Raw genomic sequence first — 21382 nt, forward strand, 5'->3', positions numbered from 1 at the left:
AGGGATATTTTAGAGCTACACAGTTATGGCTCTTGTATATAACACAAGCAGGAAGTTATATTTCAAAAATGGAAAGGGATGATGATGAAACGGGGGGGGGGATTCAAGAAATAAGTAAAGAGTGGGGATTTGTAACCTGATCCTTAAGGAGAATAACAGTCATACAGAATATTATATTAATAATGTAGCAGAAAGTATTCTAAGAACTAAGCCAACATGGGAATGAAGAAAGGAGATTCTGCCGACAGGGATTACTGCAATTAGGAGAACAGAGAATAGGCAAGAAGGGGCTGGAATTTATTGAAGGAAGCTGGCAAACGAACCAAGATATTGGGAATACATAATTAGAGAGAGAAAGGTAAACAGAATGGAAGGAGGCCAAGCAGACATTTGGATTGCAGGCTACATAGAGATTGCCTTCCATATCAGGGATTGAGATCAGAGTACAGACAAAGAGAAAGGGACAGAGGAATCCCACATGGAAGACGTGTATTGGTTGAGTTTTTAAATGAATCTGGAACAGAAGCTACTGTTAAAAAAGAGATAATTAGTAGGGTATATAAAATATTGCAGAATGAATCAATCAGAGGAGATCAGAAAAGATGGAAAGAGATATCAGATAACCAATTCACAAAGAAACAATGGGAGGACATAAGCATGGCTCCCAAATATGCAACGACAAATACATGATTTTGGATTTTTGCTTGCAAGCGTTTGCATAGATTCTTGTTATACCCCAAGCAGACTCCATAGAATTTTTCCTGAGGTAGATGGTAAATGCTGTAGGTATAATGGTGAAGAAACAGGCACCTGGGAACATAAGTTCTCTGAGTGTAAAAATTCCTTAGTACAGAGTACTCTGTCAAAAATGTTGGGCATGGAAATGAGTGTAATTAAGGAATTCGTTTTTTTTTTTTTTTAATTCGGATACAGGAAATGAATTGCCTATACATAGTAAGGCTGCCAAAAAAGTAATTACTAGAAAATGGAAATCAAAGTCTAAGCCAACTATATTTGAAGTAGTGAACATTGTAACAGAGATGAAAGAACATGAAGTGGGATCTTTAGAAAAGAGTAAGAGTAAATTATTTAGAAAAAAAGTGGAAATTGTGGGAATAATATATACAGAAAAATATTTTGGAGGAGGAATGAGATTTAAGAGAAAGCATGAACTGAACAATGTATGTAATGCTGCTTTGATTATATGGTACAGAACAACATATATGATGTAAAATGTGTGTAAATATGAATTTGTTAATACGGTTTGAATACTTTTATATAAATGTAAATTTGCCTGTGTCACAAGCAATAATTCAATAAAAGTGTTTTAAAAAGCCACATACTGCATGACAATCTTGTTAGATATTTGGCTGCATGACTAAAATTAAATATTTTTACAGTTACCAGAAAGTTTGTTTCTAAATACCCCTTTTAGGTTTCACCAAGATTTGTATTTTTTTTTAAGCAGAACCAGTTTCCAAAGTAATGCCTATGTCAATGAAGCCAAACAAGTGAATGCTACTACTACAAGCTTATAAAAAGGAAAGGTCATTCACCACAAAAAATATCCAGTTGTTTCCATAAACACAAGACTACAACTCCAAATCAGTTTTAAATTAGATAATTCATCTCATGGAACCACTTAAATTCTCATTTACACTTTTTTTCTTTGAATGTTACATACTTTGAAGAAATTTACACAAAGGCCACATAATAACTTTCAAACTACTTAATTTCTGGTCCAGCATGATTGGTCCCTGAACAGACTGCTGCAAAAATGCTCTGTCATTTTATACTGAGAAGGGCAGGCTCAGTATTACAGAACTAGGTGCGCTACTTGGTTAAACTACAGAAACTACACCCTAGTGCGCTAAAGGTTTTCAACTTTCAAAGACACAGAAACAGATAAAAAGCCATACTGTACATTATACCCCCTTATACCTTTACAGTAATGCATTAATACTCCTCTTCAAAACCAATTTTAGTTTGTTTCCCACTGGATGTGTCTGATACTTCCACTACCTTCACTCAAATGACTCACTTGAATCCATCAAGCAGATGACAGCCACGCATTTGGAAACTAGAAAACAGTCCTATGTCCCATTTATTCCTGACTGAGGATGCCCCAGGAAAGTATGTGGGATGAATGTACTTAACGTTTTGCTTTTATTTTAAATACATTTATTTTTAATTCAGTGCAAGCTTTGGTCATCTGGCTTCATCCCCTTCATGTGCATTTTTTATGGTTACTAGCTGAGTATGCCTTATTATTCCACTTGTTTTCTCTGTAGTAAGCATTGAGTGGTGGGGAATGGACAAGCTTACTCATCTGGTGGTGTTTCCTACTCTCTCTTCCCCTCACTGAGGCATCTCCTCCCTAAGGTCTGCTCATCGACCCTACATGCTGTCTCAGCTTATATGCATGTATGAAGACTGTGTGCACTCACACGGTTATACTGCACAGGTGTAGTACCCAGTTTTCCCAGGAGGTGACACTCTTATGACAAGATACAACCACCTCCATCCTTTCAGGATAAGCAAGACAAGAGCTAGTCACTCCAATCCTCCATTGCCACCTCCTAAAGAGGGGCCCAAGACCGGTCAAACTCGAGTCTCAAGCTCTGTAGTTGGGACTTTATCCCTCTTCACCATGAAGCAGACCCCTTCAGTTTCATAGAACTATTAGAAACACATAAAGGCAAGTAGTCACATACATATGCACATCTATAATACATGGTAATAAGCACTTTGTCCATAACAGGTTTTTAGTAAAACAGACAGTAAAATAAGTTCACAACTGCAAACTGTTCTTCAGAACTTGAACAAAAAAAAAAAAAAACAATTAACACAAAACCTCTTCCTCTCCTCTTTTAAAGCAACCTTCCAGAACCACTGTTTTATGTGCTATACTCCCCCTGCAGTGAGAGGCCAACATCTCTGAATCCCACAGCTTTCTTTCCTGTACGTTAAACCAAATACCCAATTAATTTCCCAGCATTGCTTAAAGGAACCTTTCCAATTAATACAAGACATGTCTGTCTCTTATTTAAACAACACATCATTCTACATACAGCAATACTTATAAAAGATATAATTACAACACAGTGTATCACAAAATTACGTACCAGATTATTTATGCACAGGGCCTGATTCAGCACAAGGTGATGTAGGCAGCTAAGGGGTCTGGCCTGGCCATAAAAAGAAGAAACATCAACTACCCACTCCATTCAGTTACTCTGTGTATGACCTGTGACCATTCAGAAACTTTCAGCATGGGTGACCATGCTTCTCTGAACCTTTTTTGGCAAATTGCATAGAATTCCTTGAACACAAAGCAGAGAAGGGAAATCACACACCAAGGTAGGTCTTCCATATGCTAGGGTGAAGAGGTATATGTGTGTGTGTGTGTGTGTGTGTGTGTGTGTGTGTGTGTGTGTGTGTGTGTGTGTGTGTGTGTGTGTGTGTGTGTCTGCATGCATGACATTTCTTAAATGAACTTCCAGGAAAAAAACAACCTTTTCAGGTAAATAACTACACACTACTGTCAGTCAGTCATGCCCATTAATAGTTATTCTGAGAGGAAAACTGTATTTAAAATTTGGGCCTGTATCCCCTCATTATTTTTGTCCGGAATTCCAGACCAAAGATATTGAGAGATATTTTTTCTCATTCTTTGTCAAATTTATTGCCTTCTGGCAAACTGTTGTGGACTGCAGTCATTAAATAATGACATTCCTGTGATTTTTAAGACTTTGTATCCTTCAAAAAATGTTTGCTAATTCAAAGCTTTTCATTCTAATAAATCACTAAATATATAAGCAAAACATTTAACACCTGTTCCCAACTTTGTATCTTTGTCTCTGATTCTTGAGCTAAAAGTTTAGACAGGGGTTACAATGGGTTCTCCTTTATGGTTTTTGGAAAGCAGCAAGCTAAAAAAACATTTCTTGTCCATTAGTTATGAATGTGTTCTTTCACTTGTTCTCAAGCAGATTTCATAGGTGTACGGTCATGCAAGTGGCTACAACTGACAGTCTTGTGTGTTTATATAATTACTTTGTTCCTGTAACTCTCGGTAGTTATGGTGTAAAGGAATGAACTCATTGTAGTAAATGAGATCATCATCACACAAACAATGTTCTTTGGGGTTGATCTTTGGTCACCTTGTTTTGTTGACTGTGGACAATGCATTTTTTATTTAGCCGTGAATAGGTTTAACAGCATGAAGTCTACGAGTCTAATTTTAACATCTTAACTGTGAATACATTTTTAATTAACCTTGTTTTATTCTTTTTTCTTTGCAGGCACACGGATGTGGAATGCATTGTGTTGGGCTGCAGCAGTCTGTCTGATGCTTAGAACAGATAATTAAGGCATTGAATTGCTTCTGCAGTCCGTGATTTGATTCCATAGACCTTCATTAGTCTGCTATGCGACTCTGAGTCACTTCTGCAAACAGAACTCCTGGGCTGCCCCTGAAAAGGGCCACTTACATCAAATGAACTTCACTAGGCTGCTAGCAAATGTGTTGCACATCTGTATTTTTAATTCCTGCACCTTTTACATAGAAGCTAATTAGTGCTTAACTATATGCCATTTGACTGAGAATTCCTGCATGCCTGTTATAGTTTAATGGGTTGCCAGATGCAATTTCAATATATGAAAGTTTCAAAGGAAGAGAAGTTTACTGTTGTTCATGCTAAGTCTGCTTACAGTTGGAGACTTTTATTTATCAAATGGCTGTCTGTTTTTGCTGCAAATTGTGAAATAATAGTTTTAAATTAAATTCATATATCTGTGATCATTGTAAAAGTAAAGAAAAATAAATAGTATAAGTGCTGAGAGGTTTAAATAGTGTTTTTATGATAACTGGAGAGAGAGCGAGAAGTAATAGGATATTGGTATGGCTGAGTGGGGACAAGACATTACCCTGCCTAGGGCCCATTTTGACCATGATCCATCTCGGTTTATGTAGCATTAGTTCTGACACATCCTAGGGCAAAGTCCATCACACTATACTACTCATGTACATATGTGAGTGTGTATACAAGGTATACTTTTTCTTTATCTAAGAAAAACAACAAATAATGCTGAACAACAGACAAATCTTTGCATAATCAAACCTTGCAATCAGCCCTAGACATATCTATTGCCCAGTTGTAGTGTGAAATGCATAAGCAGACCAATGAAGCAAGTTTAGCGTCACCTCCTCATCTCCAAGGTCAGGGATTTGGGCCTCCCAACTGATGCAGTCTTTGTGGAGTTTACAAAAATCTTGAATACAATCACATGATATTTTATTACTATAAGGTAAACATTTTGAGGACAACTGTTTTAATAAATTTAAGACTGCAAGATTAATCTTTTTTTAAACTGTCAGCATGCAGTTCTTGGGATTTGTAACAGTAAGGTTCATGGTCATGAATTAACAAAGTGTGAGTTTCACTTTTGTCATGTACTCTACAACTACTAACTGACTAGACATTTTAAAAAATATTACTTCCACATTTTATTAATAATATGCAAAAATATACAACCGCCATAAATTTATCAAATACACAAAACATCTTGGTGATTGGCATACTATTTGGTTAGGTGCTATAAATATTACATCCCAAAAGGTTCTACCTTTTTTATTTCAGTTTTGTAATACTGTTAGTACATTCTTCATGCTGTTCTTCAGGATGCTGCTGCTTGGTTGATATAGTGGTATGATATAAGGTTTGTTTTATTAGAATATACAACTTTCAATGTAATTATCGAAGTTTATTCCAGGGGGGCTAAAATGTGCTGGAAAATTAATTTATGAAATCATCATGTCTTCCTGAATCTCTGATGAAAATTCAGGTCTTTAATGCTAGTTCCTCAAATGCACACAGAAAAGACCTGACTCGAAAGGATACATTAGCAAGTAATGATGACTGATTCACATTCCAAGACATTTCTTGCCTCACAAACAAACTTCCACTGCATGTTCTCAAAGTATCCATGCCACTTTCAAAGTAAATCTCAACAACTGGATGTGTAGCCAGAATATTAAATGTGATTTGGATACTACTATGCTTCTAACAGTATGAACACTGATCATCTAGTATCGACCTACATGATAAATTTATTTATTTGAAAAAAATCTATAAATGTAAAATTCACTGCTGCCACTAGAGGACAGAAGAGATTTTCATTTGTCTGTTCATGTCTTAAATCCATCATGGCAATTTCAGCGTCAAAACTGTCAGTGACAGTTGTACCTACAATGATAATCTGTGTCACAACTTGATGACTGCATTTAAAACTAGCTGCAATCAAACATATATTAAGGGCACTGTTAGAAAGCAAAGGGTTTCTTTTCCCCAAATTGGAGGACTACATGGTTGCTAATCTTGAAAAACATTTCTATTTAAAATCCATTATGTATTCTATTTGTGAGCAGCATACCTTCTACTGCCTTCACTATTTGGAGTTGTGTGTCTTATTACCAAATCTTTCTGCAGTTATTCACACTTTTAAAATTTTAACAAAGAAGTTTTATTCCTTTAAGTTTAATACTCCTAAATAAACATCCAGTGTGTTTTGTCTATATAATAATAAAAGTTGAAAGTGTCAATAAGCCCTGCTAATGGAGGAAAAATTACAGTCTGCATAAATGTCAAAAACTTCTCATGACATGCAGCCTGCTGTGATAAGAACTACTTTGTCAGAATTCTACTTTTGCTTTTATTTTTTCAATTTTCAGCACCCCGCCTAAAATGATGAAGGCATTTAACCCACCAGTATTTTTCAGTGCTTTCTTGTATGTAAAAAAGACATTCCAAAATGCAGTCTAAATCCTCTGTATGGTATTATTTTTAACAAATGAAACATGAAGGAAAACACAGAGAAAAGAAGAGAACATTTTTATGTGTTAATCTTTGTTGCAAAACAAGTACCTACAGCATCAAATAGATTTGTACCATTTCAGCTGCTTTAATGCCACACATCACCCAGGTTTGCAATACAGATACAGCAAAGACAACACAGGAGGAGGAAAATACCCCCTTTAAATGTGCAACATAGCATATTACAGACATGCAGGTTAAGAACTATAGTGCCTTTAGCAAAGTAACACAAAGTACAGTTGTGGAAAATCTTACCGTAACAGTAGCTGTCCTCTTCACTGTTGCAGTATTCCTAACAGGAATCTATCCTGGAGTGGATCATCTAATCTTACCTCTGCAGGTACACTCCCTAATACACTAAGTGACCACCTGCCAGCTTATACTCACAGGAGTATTACACAACCAATGAAGGAACATAAGCTCAAAACTACCGTAATCTCTCCATTTTTGTCCAAGGAGTCTTTCATTGAAGCTCTGAAAGCTGTTAACTGGTCTATCTTAAAAAGACTTCCCCTTAAATAATGAAGTTGAATACTTCACTGCTGCATTTCTGAATGCTGCATATAAAAAGAATTACAAACAGCTATACTCCATGCCTTACCAACCAATGTAAACTTCTTATGAAAGACCGAGACAAAGCGTGGATTAACTGGCAAAAGAATAAAAATTGGCAGCTATTCAGACAGCTACGAAGCCAAGTCAAGAAAGAAGTTAATAGAGATAAAAAGTATTATACTCAGCTATAAGACAGCCATAAAAACAACCCTAAAAAAAATCTGGTCCTCCATATCCTCTCTCATCAGTCAAGGTACAAAAAAGGATCCCAGTCCATACCCAGATATTCCTCCTCTTCAAACAGCTACCTGTTTCATTACATACTTCAAAGAACACATAGCCAGCGTAACCTCAAACTCACCTAACACACTCCCTTCCACACAGCCTACTTCCCCTACCACATTTCCTTCACAAAACTCACCTATTTGTAACCTGTCGTACACACATACAGACACCACCCACTTTACATTTCAACCAGCTTCTATAACTCTCATAAAAAGCTTTTCATGAACTAAAACCTTGTTCCTCCTCAGCTGACAACCTTCTCCCAGAATACCTAAATCTAGCTGCAGATGCAGCAGCATACCCAATCAGTATTCGTATTAATAGAGCAATAACACAATCTTGTGTCCCTAAACTTGTGGAAAAGGAAGGAATTCCACTGACATTACACATTTCTGTCCCATAGCCATCCTATCTCCACTTTCTAAAATCCTTGAAAAATGTATATAGCAACAATTTCTCCACTATCCCTTACAAAAATAAGCTATCACCAATACTCAACATGGATTTCAGCCAGATTGCAGCACCTCCACTGCATTAATATAATTTACAGACACAATCAATAAAGTTCTCAACTGTAACAAACTTGTATCTACAGTATTTCTAGATCTATCAAAAGTCTTTGACATGGTCTCTCACAGTAAACTCCACAATCAGCTGACCACCCTGAGTCTATCATTGCCATCTGTTCAATGGTTCTCTAGCTACCTTGCCAACAGGCAACAAGCTGTAAAATGGCAAGGATCCATCACTGCATACTTTCTCGCTTCCACAAGAGTCCCACGAGGATCCATCTTTGACCCTCTACTGTTCAATATTTTATCGATAACCTACATTCAGCTTCCTGTGAAGCCATATTGATTAAATATGTTGATGACTATACCATCATCTGCTCTTCAAAGACTAACTCACCTCCAAGAAATCACTCAAAAAGCTGTCATCTCCATTGAAACCTGGTTTACAAGAGCACAACTCCTATTTAACCCCCCCAAAAAAGAAACTCTTCCTCTTTACCCCAAAACCTCACATTCCTAACACAGCATCTTTCAAAGTCTTCTCAGCAAATGGCACTGAAACTGACTTAGTTCACTATATCAAACTACTAGGAGTCATAATAGATGATAAACTTAAAATCTGACCTCCACAGCCAAAGCAATATCAAGAAAACCCATCAAAAATAGGTATGCTTTACAGAAACAAACATTTTCTGAGCACACCCACATAAATTACTGTACACAAAACTTACCTTCTGCCCTCCCTACTCTATGGAGCACCAATTCTAACCAATTTATAATCCTCCATAGAAAACAAACTTGAAAGCTGCTACAACAAAACTGCCAAATTTGCTACTAAGTCATCCTCCTTGACCCATCACTGTAAAGCTCTGCATACCCTTAGCTGGTTGGAACCCCCCCTGCCTCTTCTGCATTCATCTTATAACAATACATAAAGTCATACACAAAACCATTAGCCTGCCCAGCTCTTACCCCTTTAATCAGCATGTACTTCCCTATACGAACTCCTAGATCAGAATACAAACAACTTCTCACCATAAACAAACTGAATAAATTCCCTGGACAAAGCTTATACCCATACTCAGTAGCAAAAAATGGAACTCCCTAACTCTAACCATCAGAACTATTTCTAATCTACCCACCTTTAATTCCTCCCTAAAAACACTTTACAAAATCTTGGACCTGTTCCTGTGCCAATCCTGGCTGAACTGACTCACCTAAATCACACTTCACAACCCTCTCCAGCCTTCTAGTCCACTCCTTTCTTTTGGTTTTCCCACTACCTTACCTTATCCACTTCATCGCTGCAGGCCTTTCCTCACCTATTTCTCTTTCCTCCCTACTCACCTAAGCTTCTTATAACCTCCTTCTCTCCCTCCCTCTTCAATGTTTTATTTTCAGTACATTTTTTTCACTCTTATGATTTGTAGCGCAACATGATACTTTGCAATTTAAAATGCCTGCAGCTGATTTTTTGAAAGAATACCCCAATGTCTAAGTAGTACACCAAAGGTTTGAGTACTTACAGGCAGCGTATGTCACTGGTATGCTCCTTCTGCAAAGCATAGGGCAAAAAGGTGATGTACGGGTGCATACATTCAGAACTGATAATGCCACAGGACTGTCCTTGGGGACAAGCAGGAACATGTGCATCCAGAAGAGGAAAAGACAGAACAGCCCCTCAGCCAGGATGGCAAGAAGAACAGTCAAGAGCAGAAGGGGTAGGAGGGAGGGAGTGAATACTGCAACAGTGAAGAGAAGGACATCTACTGTTTCGGTATTATTTTACACAACTGTACTTTATCCTTCCACATCACTGCTGCAATATTCCTAACAGCTGGGACAGTACAAAAGCTCAAGAAGAAACCTAGCTGTAATGCTTAGTAAAAGTACGAACAGAAGACCAAGCAGCAGTCTCAAGGATGGAACTGGGATCCAGCCCCTTCAAAAAGGCACCAGAGGAGGCAACAGCCCTAGTAAAATGAGTTTTTGCTAATAAGGAAAAACATTTTACATGAAAAGTATAACAAAAGGAAACAGCCTTAGAAATCCAGGATGAGATGATTTGTTTATAAACAGCTAACTCCAAAGACCTGTGATGAAGGGAAACAAAACGCTGCTCAGATTTTTGAATACCCTTAGTTTTATCCAAATAATATCTGAGCTGTCTATGCAAATCCAAGGTGCGAAGAATCTTCTTACTGGTAGACTGTGGACAAGGAAAAAAGGGAGTAGATGAACCCACTGTTTAATGGACAACTAATTAGCACCTTGGGTATAAAAGAGGGATTAGTACGAAGAGAGACTGTGTCTGTAAAAACTACACAGGGAGGAATAGCCAAGAGGGCCTGAAGCTCAGTCACTCTCTTAGCTGATGTGAGGGCCAAAAGAAGAACAGTCATACAAGTACAATGCTGTAAGGAAGCTGAAGTAGCAAGCTCAAAAGGAGCCAGAGTCAATTTTTCTAGAACAAAACTGAGGTCCCAGGAAGGCACAATAGGCTTCCTGGAAGGCATAGCATGAAGGAAACTTTCAAGAAATTGCTTGATCTCAAATCTAGAGGCCAGACAACAAGCCAAAGGCAAGCATGCAGAAATGACGGACAGGTGAGCTTTAATTGAAGAATATCCTAACCTGGCATGGAGCAGATCACACAAATGAGAGAGAACCATAGGAACCTGCACAGATAAAAGATCCCAGTTTCAAGATAGATACCAGACAGAAATTCTTTTACATTTGGACAAGTATGATCTCTTGGTAGTGGGTTTCCTGGTCTCCTGCAGGACCCTAAGCACATCCTCAGAAAAGAGATGCCTAAAAGGGATCAAAACGATGTCATCCACAGCATCAGTTGAAGAGTGGGCAAATGAGGTTGGAAAACAGACCCTTTGTCTTGTGTGAAATGATCCACCCAGTGAGATAATTTCTCCAGGCCAAGTGAGAAATCAGGGGAAACTGGTGCTGTCTGGGCCAAACAGGAGTCATTAGCAAGATTTTGGGAGAGTCCTGCCTGATTGTGACCTAGACATGTGGCACCAGGCATGGGAAAGAAGAGGAAATAAGGTTTGAAGAGAAAACATTCAAAAGGAAGGAATCTTGTGAAAGGCATTGAGCTCAGAAAGATCCAGAATTAGTCTCCAGATGCCCTACTTCCTGGGAAACAGAAATATTCTGGAATAAACCCCCTTCCCTATCCAGGCTGAAAGTACAACTTGAATGGTGCCCTGGGCCAAAAGGAAGCTGTTCCTGAGGAGGCTGAGGAATGAACAAAAAGGGAGGAAAGGATTTCCAAATGTTGAAATACTCCTGGAGTATAGCAGACAGAACCCAAGAGTCTGTTGTGATTCTCAACCAGTTTGAAAGTGACAGGAAAAGATGAAGGGAAAAATGAACCAGGCCCAGGGAAAGAGGAAGCAAATTGTCAGATAGAACTCGGCTTGTCCTGAAAGGAAGGCTTCTGTGAAGTAGAAGTTTGAGTAGACATAGAGGGTGGCACACGTCTAGAACCTTTTTAATATTTAGGCAGAGGGTGAGACTGCCAGCAAACAAAACAAAGCAGGATAATTCCTCTGAAACTTAGGAATACGAGAAACAAAAATATGTTTCAACTCCTGTAAGGCCTTGCCCTTATCCTGAAGAGACTTGAAACATTCAGCAGCAGCTGCAAACCTAAAAGCTTTTTTATTGTCCAAAGCAGTATCCAACAACTGGGCCTTAATGTCATCAGGGAGAGCCTGAAGAAGAAGCCATGAGTAACACCTTATAACATATCCAAATGCAGCAGCCCTGTAGAAAGCATCAGCTGCATCATAACTGCACTTAAAAGAATGGTAGGTTACTTGAGAGGTGGAACCCAACAAAGAAAAGACAGCTTCAGAATCAGGAAGATCAAAAATAACCTGAGAAACCTGACAAAGGAGAGCCAAAACATACCTGATTATATGAGTGTGGTAGTTAATAGCCCTAAAAGACAGGATGTCAGTAGTATACACCTCCTTGCACAGCCTCTCCATGGCCCTACTATCCTTATCAGAAGGAAGTAAACTCAGTAGAGGGCAACAGCTTGGAGGGCTTGTCCAAAGAGACAGACAGTGCAGCAGGATCAGCAGAAGGTCATTTATACAAAAATGTACAGTCATCAGACACCTTCTAAAATCTGTCAGGTTTCTTGAACAAATACTAAATAAAAGGAAGATAAGGAGAAACCTCAACAGGGCACTTACCTGAAAAAAAACACAGCTTGGTAACCTGCACAGAAAAAAATGCAATCCGACCAAAATTCAGTGATGGTGTTCAGTAAAGAAGTTCTGAATTTGTGCATCTGTACATCATCTTTATGCCCTCCTTGCATGGGGTGCATATATCGCCTACAAGTACTAAAAGGCTTTGGTATTCTGGCTGGAAGTTCTGCTATCCTTGGCAGGAGATCCCTTCTGTTAGGAATACTGCAACAGTGATATTGAAGGACATCTGTAGCTAGTCATCTGGCACCCTGTGTTGTCATTTCCAGAAACCAACATTCCCCCAACTCAAAGATGTGAACAAAAATAAGGATCATCATTAGTCTTCTTAAACCATTGCCCTTTACCTTACCTTAGGCTCTACTTGAAAAGATATTCAACTTGGTATTAACTAAAGAGCAGAGCACTCCCTGCTGAATTTAAGCATGCTGTTATTTACTACTAATAACTGGTGCCAGAGTCACGGTCTAAAATTCAATGCCAAGAAATGTATAATAGTAACCTTGGGTAAGACAGCCATTCCAGGAGTGGACTTTTATGAATTCGGTATTTAACATTGTCAGGTAGGGCTGTCGACATACAGAAGCACTCAAGGTTGGCAAGTAATGCATTCTATCCAAGCAAGGCAGTATTCGCCTAGTCAGTGCATGTTCTTTCATCTGTTGTATGATGCAGGGATATGAACCTGGGTATCTTTATAATAAACAACTTTACTTGCATTCTAATAAGTGGCACGGGAGCTTTAACAACAATGGTGGTATCTTGGAATTAAAAAGGGAAGGGAATAAGCATATTTACATAAACGTAGTAAATAGTAATAGGCAGGATGGATTTATAAAGAGGAATGAAAAACTGAGGTGATTGGAATCAGAAACAAATCAGTGAAAGGAGGCTTCATACTGAGTTACAATGTGTGAAAAATAAATTGGGGGAGATGCATTAACAATGATGTACTGGTTTAAGAAAATTACTGCAGACATGAATAAATCCTCCAGTTACAAGAAACAAATTACAGGGAACAGATACAGACAGCAGTACAACAAGAGGTAAATGGCCCAAGAGCATACATCTCAAATGTCTCTGATTCTGCAGAATGATCATGATTTTAAGCTTACTTTTGACCTGTCCTTCATAACTTCTCATGTAATCAATGGTGATTACTGTAAGTCAATAATGTAAAAAGAACAAAGCACTTCTTCACAACGTAAGCAACTTTATTGACGAACAAAGCTTTCAGACTACAAGTCCTTCCTCAGTGCTACAAATCAATTGACAAACAAACTCTAAGTATTAAAGCACATACAAATCATGACACAGCCAACCTATTAAAATAACAAAACAATTTAAACACACCCATTAAGATCATTCAATAAAAAGAAAATTTATTTTCTTGATGTCTAAAAGATGTGCGTTCATATTATGCATATATTTCTTTTATATACTTTTTAGAAGTTTTTATTGAATGATCTTAATGGGTGTGTTTAAATTGTTTTGTTAATAGGTTGGCTGTGTCATGTGATTTGTATATGCTTTAATACTTAAATAGAGTTTATTTGTCAATTGATTTGTAACACTGAGGAAGGACTTGTAGTCTGAAAGCTTTGTTCGTCAATAAAGTTGCTTACGTTGTGAAGAAGTGCTTTGTTCTTTTTGGTGTTCTTGGTTTTGCTGTGCTTCTTCATTTTAACAGCCTGGACACCTTTGGTTTTGTGGAAGTCAATAATGTATTCATTTACAATTGCATTACTATTGTTTAGAAAATGAACATTGATGTAAAATGTCTTATTTTAAGCACATCACAGTTATTTTTTATGGCCTTTGTGACGCTGTTTAAGAATTTTGCTGTTTCAGGAATTACAGAAAAATTAAGTTGGAAAGTTTACTAAACAATGTGTTACCAATTAATAGGTAGCAAGGATTAAAATTTGAGGACAGAAAGAGACTATGGTGCAGCAAAAATAAGTGTCCCACTGTAAAAAGGGAGATAGTACATGGCGATAGTACATGAACTTTGTCTCCTACTGTGAGCTATCAATCACAGCAGCAAACAGCTCAAATTACCTTTGTCACTTTGACGGATACAAAGGGGAGGTGTTTAAGGGAAGGAGAGATGAGTTTAAGGACTGCAACTCGGGCATAACAAAAGAATGAAAATTGGCCACTTTAGAAAGAAAAAAGTAACAGGCACTGAGAATACTGTTCTATGTGATTATCCCGGTTTGTCTTTTAAATAGTCACTGGAAAAGCAAAAAATGGTCATTAAACCTGACTGACAAAAAGGAAGCAAGTATACGTGGAAACACATGTAAAGTCAATGCAATGACAGGAGGTTAGGGGCTATGATGTAATATTTTAAAGCCAAACACTGCAATATGGGATACCTAGAGGTATACTCAAAATCAAGATGCTAGACCTGATTTGAGCAGACAGGGTCTGGAATTACATTTTAAAATATAAAAAAGTATAGTGTCTAAAAGTGGTGATGAAGTGCAGGAAACATCAAGACATGATGAAATCAATGTTTTTTTTTTCTCCAGTCTGTAGGTGCGATTCTCCTTTAAAAGAAGTTAAAGCCAGAAGATTTACCAAGTTACCACCTATTCTTAAGGCAGGCATGCCAGTTAAGACAGAGAACTTATCATATCTTCCACTAGTTCTGTGGCACCATAGAACTGTGACACCAATATTGGTAAATGACAAAGCAATCAGAAATATATTAAAAAAAACTGGAACGTTTTAATGAGTGCTCTAGATTTAGTAAATGTGGGTGATATCATCATCAAGTTTGTAACAAAAGAGAAGAACATTGTTAAAACTTTATTTGAGGAAAAATTTACATCTATATGACAGATCTATTAAAAAAAACTAAAGGTACATTAACGATCGATCAGTTTTTAACTTGAGCCACTTAGCTCTTATGGCACTACTGTTAATATAATTAACTTATTAACAATCATTTATGTGCGAGTCTCACAATGTGGTTTACATAGCAAGCACCTTGAACTGTGAGAGCCTCTACATGGCTAAAGCCATAGACTCATAGGTAAGTACAATGCTAGCTGCCCTTGCAGGCCATTTAAGCTTAGTCAGTTTACTTTTTTGACTTAAAATAACTTATCCCATTTGGTTATAGATTGTCCTTCCCCATCTCATGGATGATAATTATGTATTACCTCTAATGAATAACTGGGATCACACCACAGACAATTTGAGGGGACCCATGAATGGGATAAAATATTTAGGAGCTGCCTGAGTCCATTAGTAGTACAGGGGGCAGTCCTGGAGTAAATTTTAAGTTGCACTTATGGACAGGAGTGAGCTTTGTTAGGTGGATGGAGAGTCTGTTCCAGAGCAGCAATATTCTCTGCGAGAGATATCTGTCCCTCCACACCGTTCCGCTGATGTTGCAGAAGAAGTTTAGATCTCTAGACCGAGTATTTCTGATACCATTTGACTTGCTGATGTACAGTGAATCCATCAGTAATGAGTCAGAAGATGCCTTGTATGCCACATACAGATCATATCTTAGCAGTCTGTAGGATACCTGTATAGTTACAGGGCTTTGAGTCAGTTCACGTAGGACATATTGTTTAGACATTTTATCCATTTAAGTAAGGTATCTCTGTGGACATTCGAGATGTGGCATGTCTCTGAACATATACATGCCAAAGGGGTCACTATAGTCAATGACTGGCCTAATGAGAGCTGAGTAAAGGGGGACAATGACATCCCTAGAGCTAGACACAATCCCTTTGTTTATAAGCTGTGCAATATAGAAGGTCTTTGCTACAACAATTGACACATGTTGATTGAAAGTTAGGTCACTGTTCACATAAGTCCCCAAATCTCAAACAACTGGGTCAACTGTTAGTGGTGTATTGTCAATGTGACAGCTCCCTGGGATAAATGACTTTCCAAAAGGATACAATAATGCATTTTTTGGCATTTAGTTTCAATTCATGATTTTTGCACCAGTTACTTATATGGGACAAACCTTCTTGTAGGAAGGCTTAGTCATTTGGGGATTCAATGACTGCTCCTAGCTTGCACTAGGGCTGCCACCTTCCTTCATGGCTAAAACCAGAGTAAAGCCACACCGCTCACGTCACTAGTAACCCTGCCCACCCACCCCTCTCCCGCCCACATTCCACCCATTTTGTGATGTCACTATGACATCACTTGGCAGGGAACGCCCCCTTTTTTTGTTCTTGCTGCCTGCTTTTGGAGGATTTACTATGCTTTTCTGCAAAAAAAAAAGCATAGTAAATCAGCCAATTTACAAACTCCAATAGTCTGTTTCCTTTTTGAAACAGAATACCGGAGTTTGTACAGTGTTTTCCGGACTACCGGAGAATCAGTTTGATTTCTGGATAGTCCGGAAAAAAAAGGAGGGGTGGCAACCCTAGCTTGCACTGATCTGAAAACTTAGTCAGAGACCTTTTTTACTGGATTTTACTTCAGAAAACTACAAACAGGAGCTGTCCCAGCACAGAACCCCGGTGCCAGAACCATACAAGAAGCTGTCACAGAGAATATCTGAGCATTTATATGCTATTAGACCCAAAGCATCTGCTATGCATAATATAAACATATAACACACTGCAACAATTTTAAACATTCTTATTTTTATTGCTGATCAAGTTAGTTCAGATTTTAGTGGTAAGTTAAAGAACTCAGATGGCACTCTCTGCTACCAGCAGGTAAAAAAAAAATAAATGAAGCTAAAAATTTAAATATAAAATGCTATTTGAAATATTTCCAGACAAAATAGCTCATCATATTTATTAATCCATCAAGTTTTTGTTATATGTTTATTAGATATTTTTATGTACCTTATAGTTAGATAGAAGTTTTTTCTACTTAAGATTTTATGACATCACCCAAGTCGCATGTTGTTTTAAAAATATCTAACTTTCATTCAGTTATAAAGTCAGAGCAGTAATCTTGTGCTTAAGCTGAGAAGATAAACAAAGGTTCATCCATTCCTGTATCTAAAAGCTCATCCTAGCCTGGTCCATTTGATCTATGCCCATAAACCTATTAAAACAACTTACACCAAAATAAAGTGCTGAAACATGTCCTTCAGCATGGAATACATTTCAGTAGCAGTACAGAAAATAAGTGCTGGTGCTGCCCTACCAATCAATTGCACACCCTAATACCTTGCACATGTGGCAGCTGCCCCTTTGGCCTCCCTTAGCTATGCTTCTACATTCAGTTCTGATATGGTGTGGTATTTTGTAGAAAGAAAGTTTTCATATCATAAAGAAAAAGTTGTCTCCTTTGTCAAAGGCATTTGTTTTTTTATCTGTGACTATTGTATTGCTACACTAACAATGTGAGATTTGTACTTTATTGGCCTGGATCGCAGTTGAAAATGGCCCTAAGACATTCCCATAAATTCATTCAATAAATCAAAAAATATAAAATAAGAGAGAAAACAAAAAAAGGAAAAAAATAAACTACTGGACACAAGTTAATGCAACAATAGTGAAGCTATCAAAATAAAAGTTCTTTATAAAACTTTTATTGAGTCATAATTAAAGTAACAAGTAAAACTACTATTTTTTTTTCACAGAAGTTTTTTTTTTTTTTGCTGCTCTGGTGGCAGAGTTGGATAAAGCCCTGACTACAGTCCAGAGGATCTGGGTTCGACTCGGACAACTGACAGAATGGCAGGAAGGGATGGGCATACCATCCCAGGGTGGGTGGGCAGAGCTGAGGGTGTCTCCTACATCCACCTCTGCTGCAGGCTGGAGATGGCTTGCTGCTCCCAGTGTGTAACATGTGTAGCATGTGTGTAATAGTGGAATAGTGCAGAGACACAGATGAACTGTCAAAAAGGTGGAGTGATACACCTCATGTTTCTACTGCATTCACACCACAAGGTCTGAAAGAATGGGGAGTAACAAGGGGCAGGCCATAAAAGATAACCCTTCAATGGCTGTACAACAGTGTGAATTCTCAGGGTGTCCTCAGGATCCTTGATGGCCCTGGTAAAATCTGCAGGTATTGGACCAGGTATAGAGTGGGGTGCCGGCACCGCCAACAAGGGCTTGGGGCACTGGGACAACTGTCTGAATGAAAGAAGAGGGGGAGCAAAAAAAAAAAAAAAAACTTTTTCAGTGTAATGAGAAAAAAGGAATTGGATACATGCGCTCTACTGTAATATTTAAACATATAAAAAACACATACCACACTGTAGTAGTTTTTTGTTAGTGAAGATCCTTCAGATGGTTTCAAGATCTTTGGTGACAATGGCTTATCTGAAAAAAGCAAAACAAATTAATTTTCTTTATAATTTGTTTACTAGGACAGAACACTGACAATTTTGGGGAATTAAGTCTCAGTCCAGCAATTGCACTCACAAAAACATTTATATATATCAGTGCAGTTATGTTTACAGAATTTTGACTTTACACTCAGAAAAGCATTTCTATACAAATGAAAACAACTATTCAGTACAAAACGTACAAGAATGTAAAACTAATTATTGTTTACTTTACATAATTTCAGAAATAAGCTTTCAAAATGCATTGAAGCACTATGACTGTCAGTCAGTTAGGAAGGAAAACTCTAACATATACTATTTAATTTCCAAACATCCTAGCATAAAGCAAAAAGACACGAGATTATAGCAATAAAGTAATGTAACAAAGTACAAAATTTAGACTTTAACAGATGTAAACTAAATACTGTGATGAAAAAGGTGAGTATTGGTTTAAAACAAGACCATACAACTGACAATATAACAAAATATACAATTAATATTATGTGCACTGTGCCACAGGGGATACTGCCAGCCCAGCTACCTGGAACTTTGTAAATAATTATATGTCATTTGTGAAGATCAACACAATTTATATAAGATGCTTGTGTTACATCTGTAATAGAACTGTATGTCATGTGTATATCAAACTCGTCTCTACAGACAAGTTAAAAAGGCTTGTGCTTAAAATGTAACCACAGTGTGCCTACTGGAAAAGAACAGAAATGTACATGCACTACTGTAACTGTTTAACTGTATGCATTTTAACAGTGGAAACTGGAATACAGGAGGATAACTTCAGAAAAACAACCAAAATTAAATTACTTTATGGCTACGCAATAAAATATGGTATCTTTCTGTTTTCAATGTAGCTAGAGACATAATGTCTACACTAGGGAGATTTCTGTATTGTCTTTAGGGTGAAATAATTACTAGTCTTGAAATGTGGAGTAATCTAATTGTTTTATGACTTCCAGCATCTGCGAAAGATCTGAGATCTATGTATTTTCACAGCTAGATGCTAAATACTGCCAGCTCCCAACAGTAGGGGATTCATCTGGGAACTAGAGTCAGATGACAATAAATTAAGTCATCCTGAAGCTATCCCAGCAGTAATATTTGAGATATTAATTTGAGAAATCTCTTAGAGAGAGAGAGAGATCATTCTGTATGCTGTCTTGGACCTGGCAACAACAGGAACCATTCACCACACATCTGCCTTGCTCTAATGAAGTATGTTTCTAGTTTACAGTAAGTCTCTTAGATATAGTCAGGAATATAGCAAATCTTAGTTCAGATATTTTTCTTTATTTATTTCAGACTGTCCTGCAATGTTGTTTTAATATTTCCTGCAGTCTTGAACTCTGATGTCTCTGTGAATATATACTGAGCATTTTCTTGTTCTTTTATTTATTATTAAATATATTTAAACCTTTAATTGTGTGTGTGTGTCTGTATAAATCAAACCTCAAAGACTGTGTGCGTCAGCAACTTGGGCAGATACACAAAGCACTGGCTGGACAGAGAGGGTGTTGGTAGGTCTTGGCTTGGTCACTCAGCTGAGATCTCAACTCTGTAGCTGTGCCAGTGGGGAGTCTTATAGGAGAAAGCACACAAAATAGTCCAGCACCAGGGAGATATGTAGAATACAAAATTTTTTAATGTGGCAAACAGCAAACCGGTTTTGGCAAAAAGTATAGCCTTCTTCACTGCATTAACTGCCATTAATTAACTTCACATTTAAATAGTGCAATATTAGACCAGAGTCAAAGCTGATTGGTACATGCCAAAATTAGCTTAATTCATTAAGGCCGGGCTTAAACAGAGCACCCAGCCTGACAATCCAACTAGATTCCTTGTAATTTAATATAGAATGCCATCCTGTTTTATTAGATTTTTTCCCTTGGATTTTTTCAATAATTGTAAATTGGAATTTAGCAGTACAATGGGTCATTGTATGTTTGCAAAGAACATTGGAATTCTTTTGTTTCTTATGTCACTAAGATGTTCACTGATACTATGTTTTAATGGCCGAGATGTTTGCCCTACATAAAAAGCAGAGCAAAAACAGGTGGCCAAATAGATGACCCAGTCACTGCTGCGGTTGCCGAAGTATCTAATTTGAAAAATATGTGGGGTATTGCTGCTGGTATATTCTTTTGTTTTACAAACATGTGCACAAGCACTGCGATGGCCACAAGGATTGCTTCCAACTAACTTATCCCCAAATAAAGTGACTTGTTGTGTGGTGGTAGGGGTGAAATGTTTATAATGAGTTAGATGATAGTTGATTGTACGACGTCTTCTGTAGAAAAAAGTCTGATTGGGGACCTGGAGAAAGAGGGAGAAACCATCCCCAGACTGACTGTGGTATCTCGCTTGTTTGGCATCTACTTCTCTGAAGTACAGGCTAACATAAGGGACTCTGGCTAACAAAGTTCGCAGATGACTGCAAACTGGGGGCCATTATTGAATCCCCAAATTATGTCGATACTCTACAAAAGGGCCTTACAGAAATAGATGCTTCATGCCAGAGCCATGGGCTCAAGCTCAACGCCAAGAAATGTATAGTTATCCCCTTTGGGAAAACACATGTACCCATGAATTACCACATAGGTGGCAATACACTAAACACTGAAAGTGTGA

General features: G+C 37.7%; 1 protein-coding gene across 5 annotated transcripts in view; it reads right to left on the minus strand.

Annotated features, from left to right (window-relative positions):
- The window catches only part of ARHGEF6 (Rac/Cdc42 guanine nucleotide exchange factor 6), a 1746213-nt gene that overhangs the window by 932064 nt on the left and 792767 nt on the right, over positions 1-21382 (minus strand). For all 5 annotated transcript variants that reach the window (XM_044065305.1, XM_044065303.1, XM_044065304.1 and 2 more), the window contains one exon: positions 18664-18734. In XM_044065305.1, the coding sequence (XP_043921240.1) occupies positions 18664-18734 (71 nt within the window). The remainder of the gene's footprint in view (positions 1-18663; positions 18735-21382) is intronic.

This window comes from Protopterus annectens, chromosome 3.part0 (genome assembly GCF_019279795.1).
Source record: "Protopterus annectens isolate FY-2018-M chromosome 3.part0, PAN1.0, whole genome shotgun sequence".
Taxonomy (NCBI): domain Eukaryota; kingdom Metazoa; phylum Chordata; order Ceratodontiformes; family Protopteridae; genus Protopterus; species Protopterus annectens.